General features: G+C 39.4%; 1 protein-coding gene across 1 annotated transcript in view; it reads right to left on the bottom strand.

Annotated features, from left to right (window-relative positions):
- The window catches only part of lrrk1 (leucine-rich repeat kinase 1), a 258,601-nt gene that overhangs the window by 157,372 nt on the left and 87,968 nt on the right, over positions 1 to 13,261 (bottom strand). Inside the window, exons 6-7 of the mRNA XM_072564899.1 lie at positions 10,571 to 10,719; positions 239 to 465 (exon numbers count right to left, since the gene is read on the bottom strand). Of these exons, the coding sequence (XP_072421000.1) occupies positions 239 to 465; positions 10,571 to 10,719 (376 nt within the window). The remainder of the gene's footprint in view (positions 1 to 238; positions 466 to 10,570; positions 10,720 to 13,261) is intronic.

Raw genomic sequence — 13,261 nt, 5'->3', positions numbered from 1 at the left:
GCTTTTGCCCGAAACGTCGATTTCGAAGCTCCTTGGATGCTGCCTGAACTGCTGTGCTCTTCCACTAATCCAGAATCTGGTTTCCAGCATCTGCAATCATTGTTTTTACCTGAAGTATTTACCAGTTTAGTAGCCTCTGTTTTCTTCTCTTCGTTTATCTTAACTTTCCTTAACACACTCCTATCCAAGTTAGACTGATCAGGATCCCCCGAAAGAATGTTTCTGATCAGTTACTTACCCTAAGCAAAGTATTTCTTCTGAAGTGGTCACATTGGGCAGGTCCTTCAGCTGGTTTGCAGACAAGTTGAGTTTTTTCAGATGCACTAATCCCCAAGGAATTACTGAAGGAAGGAAACTGAGACTGTTCCTACACAAATCGAGTTCTGTTATTCGATTGGAAACATCAATGAACCAGTCCAACTCTAACCAAGGCAGCTTCAGGCAGGACCACTTCAGTGATAGGCCCTGTGGTTTGAATACAAGAGTTAGACAGCATTACAGTATGGAAGGAGGCCATCTTCTCCCCCCAGTCCCACTCCCATTTTTTTTCCATCATAGCCCTTGCAAATGCTTATGTTTCGAGTATAGATCCAATCACCATTTGAAAGCTATTGATCTGCTTTCACCACTTTCATTAGGCATTGCATTCTGAACCACAACAAGACAATTTAATCAAAAAAAGCCTAACAATGTATAAAAAAATCTTTATATAAGGTTTGTGCTTCAATTTAAGAAATACCAAGTCACTACCACAGTTTTCAAGTGATTCAGAACAAATGGTTTCAACAGACTTCAGAAATATTGGGGTAATTTTAACCCCTTTTCTCAATTTATTGCATTTATGTGTATTAAAAGAAATTAGGGAAGTGGCCTTATCACATTTCATCAATTATGTTTCCAATGTTTATAAAGCCATAAAAAACAAGTCCAGGGAGTTGTAGATCCATTAGGTTGACATAAATGCTCGTAAACCACCACAGATTGCAGCACTGAAGCCTCAAAACCTCCTTCCAAAAACAACATTGAAAGTACACACCAAGTGTAAATATGAACCACTATAATTGCAAGTGTGAAATGTGAAAAAAGTTTGTAATTCAAATTAAGTTAATTTGACATGATTTAATCCTAAAATCATGATTTAATCCTAAAAGATAACTTCAATCGCAATCAAAGAGTTTTAAAAACACAGCAAATTCATTGTCTTTAGCATCTGATATCAATTCAGCTATGGTATCATCCCACTCTGGATCAGACTTGTTGCTGCTGGTTTCAGAATCAAAACTCCACAGCAAATCATTTGATTTATTTGATTATCGCATTTGCCCAATTACAGTGAAAAGCTTTGTTTTGTGTGCACACAGGCAGATTGTAATATACAAAGATTGAACAGAGCAAGGAATACAAAGCTACAACTACAAAGAAGGTGCACAAAGAGAAAGATTAACATTAGATTTGAAATTTGAGCCGTCCATTCAGAAGTCTGATTACAGCAAGGAAGGAGCTGTTCTTGAACTTGTTGGAACATGTGTTTTAAGTTTTTGTATTTTGTGCCTGATAGTAGAGGTTGGAAGGGATTATAACCAGGCTGGGAGGAATCTCTGATAATGTGAGCTGCCTTTCCTTGGCAACAAGAAGTGCAGATGGAGTCAATGAATGGAAGGTTGGCTTGTGTGATCGTTGGCCTGTGTTCACAACTTTCTGTAGTTTCTTACTGTCCTGGGCAGAGCAGCTGCCAATAAACAAAGAAAAAACTAATGCCTGTAAAAATGGTATGGCAATTACGATGAGGGATTTTAATCTACATGTCGATTGGTCAAACCAGGTCGGTCAGGATAGACTTGAATGTATCTGCGATAGTTTCCTTGAACAGTATGTAATGGAATCGATGAGGGAGTAAGCTATCCTGGAGCTGGCCCTGTGTAATGAGACAGGAATAATTAATGATCTCATAGTCAAGGATCCTCTTGGAAGGAGCAATCATAATATGGTTGAATTTAGAATTCAGATGGAAAGAGCGAAGATAAAATCCAATACGAGGGTCCTGCGCTTAAACAAATGAAACAACATTAGGATGAGGGTGGAGCTGACTAAAGTAGACCAGAAGCAAAGATTTTATGGTGGGACAGTTGAAAAAGTGGAGAACTTTCAAAGCAATTTTTCAAAGTGCTCAGCAAAAGTATATACCAATAAAAAGGAGGTACTGCAAGTAGTATTCTGCCATGGGTGTCTAAGGAAATAATGGAGGCTATCAAAGTGGCAAAGACCAGCAGGAAACTTGTAGATTGGGAAAGCTTTAGAGGTCAACAGAAAGTCACAAGAAGAGCCATAAAGAAATATAATCTAGATTATGAGAGTCAACTAGCTCAGAATATAAATACAGACAGCAAAAGTACATTTGTAAAACTAAAAGAAAGGCTACGTTAAAAATTGGTCCTTTAGAGGATGAGAAGGGGAATTTGGTCATGGGATATGATGAAATGGCTGAGGCACTGTATAAGTATTTTGTGTCGGTCTTCACAGTGGAGGACATGCCAGTAATTGACAAAGAGAGGAAGGTAGGTGAGGACCTAGAAACAATCATTATCATGAAAGAGGTAGTGCTGGGAAAGCTAATGGAGCTAAGGATAGACAAGTCTCCTGGCCGTGATGGAATGCATCCCAGGATGTTAAAAGAGATGGCAGGAGAAATAGCAAATGCACTTGAGTTAATTTTCCAAAATTCACTGGACTCTGGAGCAGTTCCAGCAGTTGGAAAACAACAAATGTGACATCACTGTTTTAAAAAAATGGGGTAGGTAAAAAAATCATGAATTATAGTCTGGTTAGCTTAACTTCTGTAGTGGGAAAAATGCTTGAATCTATTATCAAGGAAGAAATAGCAAGATAGAATAGCAAGCTGGATAGAAATTGTCCCGCTGGGCAGACGCAGCATGGGATCACAAAAGGCAGGTCATGCTTAACTAATCTACTGGAATTCTATGCAGACATGACAAGCATTGTGGACAACAGGATCCAGTACATGTGGTGTATCTAGATTTCCAAAAGGTATTCCACAAGGTGCCAGTCAAAAGGCTGCTGCATCAGATAATATGCTTGGTGTTACGGGTAATGTATTATCGTGAATAGAGGATTGGTTAACTAACAGGAAGCAGAGTGGGGATAAATGAGTGCTTTTCTGGTTGGCAATCAATAGCTAGTGGAGTGCCTCAGGGATCAGTGTTAGGACCGCAATTATTCACAATTTACAAAGATGGTTTGGATTTGGAGACCACGTGTATGTGCCAATGTTTGTGAATGACACAAAGATGAGTGGTAGAGCTAAGTGAGCAGAGGACTGTGAAACTTTGCAGAGGAACATAGATACTTTGAGTGAGTGGGCAAAGGTCTGACAGATGGAATACAATGTTAATAAATGCGAACTCATCCGTTTTGGTAGAAATAACGGTAAAAAACAGACTTTTCTTTGAATGGTAAAAAAATTGCAACACGTTGCTGTGCAGAGGGATCTAAGCATCCTTGTGCATGAATCACAGAAGGTTGGTCTGCAGGTGCAACAGGTACTTAGGAAGGCAAATGGAATTTTGTCCTTCATTGCTAAAGTTTAAACACAGAGACATTATTTTGCAGCTGTATAGGGTGCTGGTGAAGCCACACCTGGCGTACTGTGTGCAGTTTTGGTCTCCTGATTTGACAAAAGATATATTGGCACTGGATGGGGTTCACTAGGTTGATTCCAGAGTTGAAGAGGTGAGCTTATGAGGAGATATAGAGTAGACTAGCATTATCTTCATTGGAATGTAGAAGAATGGTTGGGTGGGGGGGGGGGGGGGGGGGGGGGGAGGTGGAGAATCTTGTAGAAACATATAAAATTATGAAGGAAATAGGTAAGATAGAGTAGAGAGGACTTTTCCACTGGCAGGTGAAACTAGGATGAGAGGGCATAACCTCAAAATTAGGGGGAACAGATTTAGGACTGAATTGAGAAGGAATGTCGTCACCAAGAGGGTTGTGAATCTATGGAATTTGTGGTCAGTGAAGTAGTTGAGGCTTCCTTATTGAATATTTTTAAAGCTAAGACAGATGATGTTTTGAACAGTAAAGGAATTAAGGATTACAGTGAAAGGGCAGAAGAGTGAAGCTGAGTCTATGGAAAGATCAACCGTGATCTTACTGAATGGCGGAATGGGCTCAAACGACCAGGTGGCCTACTCCTGCTCCTATTTCTTATGTTCTTTTGTTCAAGCCTTGATGCATCTAGCGAGAACGCTTTCCAAGGTACATCGGTAAAAATTGGTGAGATCCTTATGGACACGCCAAATTTCTTAGTTTCTGAGGAAGAGGAGGTATTGTTGTGCCTTCTTGACTTTTGCATCAACATGGGTGTGGTCCAGGACAGATTGTTGGTGACCAGCGCGCCTCAGAACTTGAGGCTCTCGACAATCTCTACCTCAGCTTGATTGATGTTGATAGGGGCATGTCCTTCTCCTTGCTTCCTGAAGTTGATGGTTAGCTCTTTCACTTCATTGACTTGGACATTCCACATATTTCAACTGTCTCATGTCAGTTTACTTTTCTTCATGTATTCATGGGATTGAAGTTTTGCCCATCGTAGCTGCCCTGGAAAAGACTGTGATGGGCTGTGACTATTGACAGCCTTGTTGTGGAAGGGAGATCTAGGCAACAGTGAAGAAATATATTTTCAAGTCAGCATGCTGAATGCCTTGGGAGAACTTGCAATTGGTGACACTCCCATACATGTGCTGCCCTTGTCTCACTAGATGATAGAGGACAGAATTTGGAATGAACTGCTTTAGGAACCAGGATGAATTGCTTCAGTATATATTGTAGGTGATACACATTGTGCATCAGAGTTGAAGGGAGTGAATATTGAAGGTGCCAGTCAAATGGGCTACTTCGTCTAGATGACATTGAGATTTTTGAGTGCTGTTGGAGCTTGAAGAAATGAACAGCCAGTCAGGCAGCATCCAAGGAGCAGCAGAATCAACATTTCAGGCCTTTCTTCAGGAATGAGGCTTGTGGCCCAAGGGGGCTGAGAGATAAATGGGAGGGTGGTGGGGCTGGGGGGAATGGAAGGTTGCTGGGAATGAGATAGGTAAGATGAAGGTGGGGGTGATGGTGATGGGTCGGAGACAAGGGTGCAGCAGATAGTTGGGAAGGAAGAAAAACAGGCAAGATTGATCAAGACAGCAGAGCTGAGTTGGAAGGCTGGGATTGGGATCGGGGAAGGGAAATGAGGAAACTGGTGAAATCCAGTTGCTGGAGCTACATGCATCCAGGCAAGTAGAGAATCTTCCATCACACTTCTGACTTGTGCCTTATAGGTGATGAACAAGCTTGGTCCATGGAACTTCACTCATATTGTTAATGCACCTACATAGTGTTTACCTACATTTCTGTCACTGTATTATTGCTGGAAACTCGTTAATTTTAATGGATAGTCTTCTGGTAGTCAGTTACTGGTCTCGGGCTTCTGCTACATTATGAGATGTTTTTGTTCCATACAGCAGCTACATGAACTAGCTGCTGCTCTGAAATCTTTGCTGTACCTTGGTCTCAATTGTACCACTTAATTTCACGTGCATTTTTGAAGATATTTTAGTGGTAGTTGTGTCGAAGCCGACTCGATGAACTGAAGGGCCTTTTATGCACTGTATGAATCTACGATTAGTAGAAGCCAAATTTTAAGACCACTTGAGAGGTGATCAGGGAAAAGCAAACTGCATTTGGCTGCTTGAAGAATGAAAAAAAAAATCAGTTACAAATTAGTGAGAGGTATTCAAAAGTGAGATTCTGTAGGAGAAAGGATAGTACTGCCAAATTCAAACCCCCGGGCATCCAGAAGCACATGATAAAGCAGAAAAAGTAAGTTTGTGACAGTCACAAAAAATATACTGTTGAAAGCTTAAGGAAGTGTAGAAAGTACAGGAGTGAAGTAAAAAAGAAATTAGGAAAGCAAGGGGGAAGATATGAAATATTATCAAGTAAAATCAATGAAGACCCAAAAAAAGATAATTTATCAGCACATTAGTAACTCAGGAAAGGGTAATGCTCATTAAAGATGCACACAATAACTTGTATGTGAATGCAAAGGATGTGGACAAGGTTTGTAATGAGTACTTTGCCTGTCTTTTCGAAGGACAGGGATGATGTAGTCTAGTTCAAGAGGAGGAACCTTTTTTAAAAAACAATTCCTTTGTGGGACCTGGACAATACCGGCTGGCCTGTAATTATTGCCCACTCTTAGTGTGAAATATTCAACGTAATGCAAGAGGAAATACTGAAGGGGAACAGACATCCTTGAAGGTAATAAGTCACCAGGATTGTATCCCATTAAGTGGAGAAACTCAGCAGTTCCAGAAGCATCTGTAAAGAGACAAAGTCAACATTTTGATTTGAAACAGTTCTAAAGAAAAGACATATCGGACTCAAAACATTAAGTTTGTTTATCTCTCCACAGATGCTGCCAAACTGACAAAGCTTCTCCAGAATTTTGTTTTTATTTCAGATGTCTAGCTTCTGGACTGCTTTGCATTTACTCATATGTATTCAAGCTGTTAAAGGAGGCCAGGGAGGAAATAAAAGGTACTTTGAGGATCATTTTAAAAAATCATACAACACCAGGTTATGGTCCAACAAGTTTATTTGGAGGCACTGGCTTTTGGAGCACTGCTCCTTCATCAGGTGGTTGTCTAGGTGGCAGTCTAAGTGGCACTGAGATTTGGGAGTGTGAGTGTTGTTGAAACTGGATGCATCCTGATGAAGGAGCAGCGCTCTGAAAGTCAGTGCCTCCCAAGAAACCTGTTGGGACTATATCCTGGTGTTGCGTGATTTTTAACTTTGTCCACTGGAGTCCAACACTGGCTCTGCCAAATCTTGAGGATCATTGGTATGCTGTGAAAGATAGACAATAAAAGACCAGAGGCTAGATGGTCTGTGAACATTCTACCATTGTTTAAATAGGATGAGAGGGATAGGCCAAATAATTATAGAAAATTAGTCTGACTTTGCTATTGAGCAAATTACTTGAATCAATTCTGAGACACTGGATAAACTCATGACTCATAGGTACAGATTAATCCAAATAACCACGGTTTTGTTTAGGAAGATAATGCCTTACTAACTTAACTGAATTTTCTGAGGAAATATCAAAGAGGATTAATGAGAATAGTACAATTGGATGTTGTCTACATGAACTTTAGTCGGATCCAGAACTGGCTCAGTTACAAGAAACAAAGGTAATAGTTGATGGTTTTTTTTTGCAAATAGTAAGCTGTTTATAGTGGTGTTCTACAGGGCTTGGTTCTGGGTCCCATGTCATTTGAATTTAAATGTGGGAGGCACGATTTGGAAATTGCAGATAACACAAAATTTGGTCACATATTTGATAGTGAAGAGGATAGCTATTGACTCCAGGATGATATCAATGATTTGGTTAAGTGGACGAGAAAATGGCTGATGAAATTTAAGGCGCACAAATTTAAGATGATTGGCACAAAGATTGGAAGGGTCATGAGGAAATACTTTTTCACACTGAGATTGGGGATGTCCAGAATTCACTGCCTGATTTGGTAGTGGAAGCAGAAACTCCCAACTTGGTTAAACGACCCTGGATCTGTATATGAAGTGTTGTAGCATTGCAATGGGTTAGGTTCTGGAAGGTTGGATGAGAAAAAGCAACTAATTTCTTTTTTAAAATCGGCCAGCATAGACATAGTGGACTGAATGGCCTAGTGGACAGTGAAAAAGGTTATCTAAAATTACAAAGAGATCTTAATAAATTGGTCAATTTCCTAAGGAGTGGCAAATAAAGTTTAAATTTGGATAAATGTGAGGCATTGCATTTTGGTAAAACAAACAAGGCCAGGACTTATACAATTAATGGTAGAGCCCTAGACAGTATTGTAGAAGAGAGAGCCCTATAATCTCAGGTAACATAATTCTTTGAAATTTGCATCACAGGTGGTTAAGACAGCATTTAGCCTGCTTGCTGTCACTGCTAAGGCCTTTCAGAATAGGAGTTGGGACGTCATGTTGAGGTTGTACAGGACGTTGGTGAGGCCTGTTCTGTAGCACTATGTGCAGTTCTGGTTAGAGGAAGGATATTATTAAATTTGAAGGATTTAGAAAAGACTTACGAGGATTGTGCTGGGAACAGGGGATTGAGATATAAAAATAGGCCGGATAGGCTGGGACTTTTCTCATTGGAGAGGAGGAGTTTGAGAGGTGACCTTACAGAGGTTTATAAAATCTTGAGAGGTTTATAAAATAAGGTGAATGGGAAGGGTCTCTTCCTTAGGGTGGGAGAGTTCAAAACGAGGGGACATACTTTTAGGAGGAGAAGCTTATAAACAAGGGGCAACTATTTTAAACACCGAGTGTGGCTCATGTGTGGAATGAACTGCCACAGCGATGTATGCAGGTACTGTTAAACGTTTAATTAGCATTTGGATAAGTACATGAATAGGAGAGGTTTGAAGCGATATGGGCCAAACACAGGCAAGGGGGACCAGTTTAGTTTGGGAACATCGTCAGCATGGGCAGGTGGGACTAGATTGGGTTGGGATATCTGGTCAGCAAGGACAGGTCAGACAGAAGGGTCTGTTTCCATGCTGTATGACTCTATAATTCTTCTATGGTTCTACAATGGCTGCATTCGTGCCACATTTGGTCATGGATATCTTCTTCAGGGAAGATTCCTTCTTCCATTCTCAAACCAGTTTTCCATAAACACTGAATTCTTTTGCTACAGCAGTTACTTGACAGGCTAGCAAATGTTATGACTTCTACCTTATAACCTTTGTACTTTCTTTTTGCCAGAGGACACATTCCATTCATTATTCATCACTCGTGGCCAATTCTGTGTGATTATGTCTTCGAGTCCCCATATCTTGGAAACATGGCCTGTATTGCCTGGGGATCCCATGTACTGACTTGTAAAGTGAGTAAAACTTGCATTTCTGAGCTGAAAAATGGAGACGGATTGCGTCATCTCTCAACAGAAAATGGCAAGGGTCAATTTACACACTGGGTATAAACTCGAACATAAATTTTGACACAAAATCCAGTCCGAGTATGATAATCCTACAACCTGGGGACTGAGATCACAACTGAGATTTGATTGCTGCGTATTCCCAGGCAACTCAGCAAAGTCACTACAATTCGCAGGTGGAAGTTAGAAGATGGGATGGTCTTGATCTTTAGTCTGTTTAGGAGGATTCAGTTTAATTAAGGAATATGAGAACTACTTAGGCAAGGCTGAGAAGGCCATGATTAGCTATGTTTGTATTGAATAGTGGAACATGCTCAAAGAGACATATAGTCTACTCCTGCTCGTAGCCTTGTGGAAGAGTTAGTATCCAGAAAGGAGAAGTCAGTGATCAGAAATGGGAGCAACTCGTGGCCAACAGCATTGCCTGTTGATAATGCAGTCCTTCACTGGTTGGCTTTGTATTATGTATTTCTACTTTCTCTGATCAAGGTCGGAAGTGGTTTTTGCATAATCAGCTTCTCAAACTGTATGTCATCCTTGATGCTGTTTTCATGGCAAAGCAATTGTATAAATGAAGGCAAAGCATAAAATATTCACGAGGCGTCTTAAAACAGATTCAAAATCAATAATAGAAATTGCTGGAAAAACTCAGCGTGTTTGGCTGCATCTGAGGAGAGAAAGCTGAGTTAATGTTTCTGAACTGCAATTCTAAAGAGGAGTCACTGGACCCAAAACATTAACTCTCCTTTATCTTCATAGATGCTGTCAGACCTGCTGAGTTTTGCCCAGCAATTGCTGCTTTTGTTTCTGATTTCAAGCATTCCACATCTCTTTAGGTTTTTTTGGTAAAGATACTAATGCATATTTGAAGGACAGGTTCTAGAGACTTCTACTGATGCTGCCTCAAAACATTTGTACACTGCCTGATATATGGGATAACTGCAAAGCAGACATCAGCCTTTTCAGTGAATCGCAGAAGTATTCAGTTTTCAGATAATTACTGTTTTTGTACAGCCTGATTTTCAATAATGTAACCGTGATGGCTATGTGGTTACAGATTCCTGTCCATCTTCAATTCCCTTAGCATGCACCATTAACACATACCTATGAAGGTGAACTCATGTATTAGTTCACATAGCATTATAGAGATGCAGAGGTACCCTTCTATCCTTCAAAACACAGACATTCCTTCACCTCCAGACAGAAACCTTGTCACTCACTGTCTCACCCCCAGAGACCTGACTGAGCTGGCATAGTTTACACTTCACTGATTTGTTGTACTGTAATTGGGTGTGTTATGGCCTTTCTGCAGTCCCTCAGTGACCCCTGTAGGCAGAACAATAACATTGCAGAACTATCCAAAGTGCATTCCTAACAAGACCAATGAATTAGTGTATTTTTTTTTACAGCCGATTTGATTAGATTTCCCCATTGATCAAAGTGTCAAAGTTCATCATCCATTCGTGGTTTGGTTACCAGCTGCCAATTGCTGATCAGAAAACATTGCAGTAAAATAGAAAACAGGTAATCAGTTAGCACTAGGCAGAAACTTTTACTCACTATTTGTCTGTCTGAAATTTCGTACTGGCTACTTGGCTCTGTAAATTGTTTTCTCAGCAGCCGGTAGCAGAGTTCTGGATGATCCAGTAAAACATAGGATGAGAAACAGGCTCCATTATCCAGAAGAAACTCCGCAATCTCTTCATTTCCTGCAACAGAAAAAAGCTTTCTCGAATAAAGCAGCTACCATTAAACACACAAACTAATAGGCCAGACGAGAAAATCTGGGAATCAACATAAAGAAAGAGATAGAACAGCAATTAGAAATATTTAAAGTCAAGAGAGTTTAGGAGATATATGTTCTGCACAACTACAAGAACACACTAGGCAATAACAAAATTTCTTGGATGAATAGATAACTGAGCAAAAGGATGAACAAAAGAAAGATGCAGACACTATGAGATGGACAAAGGAGAGGGTGTAAAAGGAATTGCATAGAGGTTACATGGAAAGTAAAACAAAACAATTAGGCAGGCAAAGACAGAAACTACGAAGTTCTCAAAAATATAAAAAGAAACAGTGAAACATTCACAGATAGATAAATAATAAAAGAAAATCAGAACAGCTATCAGTCCAGTAAGGGATGCATGAGATAATCTCTAAGAGAATGACAATGTAAAGATATTAAATAGTTATTTTGCCTCAATACTCGCCAGGAGATAACAAAGTAGACATTACATTAGAAGAAAAGATCACAAAAAATATTAAGGAATTTAAGATAGATGGGGGAAGATAATTGAAAAACTAATCAAATTTAAAAAGGATAAAACATATTAAAACAAATAATGGAAAAACAGCAGAGGAATCCTTTATTGATAGAAAAGGAAGTAGTGCCTGAGGACAGCTAACGTGATTCTTAAAAAGGGAAACAGAATAAGTCTGGGGAGCTGTAGATCATTTAGATTAATGTTGGAAGAAGGAAAGACAGTGGAATCCTTATTCAAAGATGCAACTGAAAATCTAAAACTATTACCAGGACTTAAGGGTGTGAGTAATAGGGAGAGATTAGACAAGCTAGGACTTTTTTTTCTTGACAGCATAAAAGAATGAGGGGAGATCTTACAGAAATGTATAAGATCATCAGAGGCATGGATAGGGTGAATGCACTCAGTCTTCTTCCCAAGGTTGGGGAATCGAGGATAGAGGGCATCAGTTTAAGGTTAGAGGGGAAAAATAAAAGGGAACCTGAGGGGCAACTTTTTTACATTAAGGGTGGTATGCACGTGGAATGAACTGCCAGCAAAAGGTGTAGATGTATGTACATTAACAACATTTAAAAGGCATTTGGAAAAAATACATGGATAGGAAAGGTTTAGAAGTATTTGGGCCAAATGCAGGGCAATGGGGTTAGCGTAGATGGACATTTTGGTTGGTACGAACCAGTTTGGACCTTAGGCCTGTCTGCACAATGGCAGACACTATGACTCGATATAACATATTAGTCACCACAAATTCCAAAAGGAAATGTCATGTTTGACCAACCTTACTGAATTATTTGAAGAAATATCAGAAAGAGTAGACAACAGTAATGCAACAGTTATTATTATAAATATTTGTTTGTTGGTACAGAACTTGAGTATTACGACAAAAGACCTAGTTTGTCAAGGTTTTTCATCTTGTACTCATTGGGACAATTTGCAAGAACAGCAAAGGAAAGAAAAAATATACCGTTATGAGAAAAAAAGTGCTCAATAGTTGGAAAGTGGACTCTGGAGGTGGTGTTTTGTCATGGAGAATGCATCAGTAAATAATGGCCGTCAGTAGAGTGTCAAGTTGTGCATAAATTTTAAACAAGGCAAGGTTGACTCTAACTGGTCAACATGGACAGAAAAAGCTTATACACACACTACATGCTTAAACTCAACACTACATTTCAAAATTTGCAAAAGACACCAAATAGGTTTGGATGGTGGGAGTAAAGGAAGACTGTAACAAAACATATACATTAATAACTTTGCAAATTTGACAAATGAAGTTCAATATGTTGAAGTGTGAGGTGATGTATTTTGGTAGGATGAATAAGGAGGCCATATACTAGTTTGAAAATAAGGAATCCAGGATCACAGAGTAACTATACAATAAGGCCACAATAAACAAGCAAAGTGCCAGGCCTTCATTTCTACTGGAAATAGAATGAAAAAAGGATAGGGAGGCTATGCTAAACCTTCACAGATAGGTGGTTAAAATGTGCAATGGAGTAAGTAATAAAAAATGGTTTACAAGGACATTACCAGAATTGACAGGTTATAGCAAACAGAAAAATATGAATATGATGGGGCTACAGAAAAGAGAACACTGAGGGGAAACCCAATGAATGTTTTAAAATTATGAAGATGTTTTAATAGGGTTTACAGAGATGTTTCTGTTCAAAGGAAATCCAAAACTGGGTCATGAATTGTCACTAATAAATACAAGTAGGAACTCAAGGGGAACTTCTTTTACCACAGAGAAGCTAGAATGTCAAAATCCACAAGGAGAAGCTGGAATATTAATGTATAATTAATGTATAATTAAGGGGAAACTAGATAAACATGTGAGAGTGAAAGAAATAGAAGGTATGTTGATGGGGTCAGATGTAGAAAAGTGCAAGGACAAAATGAAGGTGGGACAGAAGGGGGCATAACAACATTAAGTAGATCTTGAATCTGTTGTCAAGGCTTTGGCTTTTCTTTCCATTTTGAAATTCTGCTA

This window comes from Chiloscyllium punctatum, chromosome 48, assembly GCF_047496795.1.
Source record: "Chiloscyllium punctatum isolate Juve2018m chromosome 48, sChiPun1.3, whole genome shotgun sequence".
Lineage (NCBI taxonomy): Eukaryota > Metazoa > Chordata > Chondrichthyes > Orectolobiformes > Hemiscylliidae > Chiloscyllium > Chiloscyllium punctatum.
The sequence above is the reverse complement of the archived record's forward strand: the minus strand, read 5'-3'. Positions and strand labels throughout refer to the sequence as shown.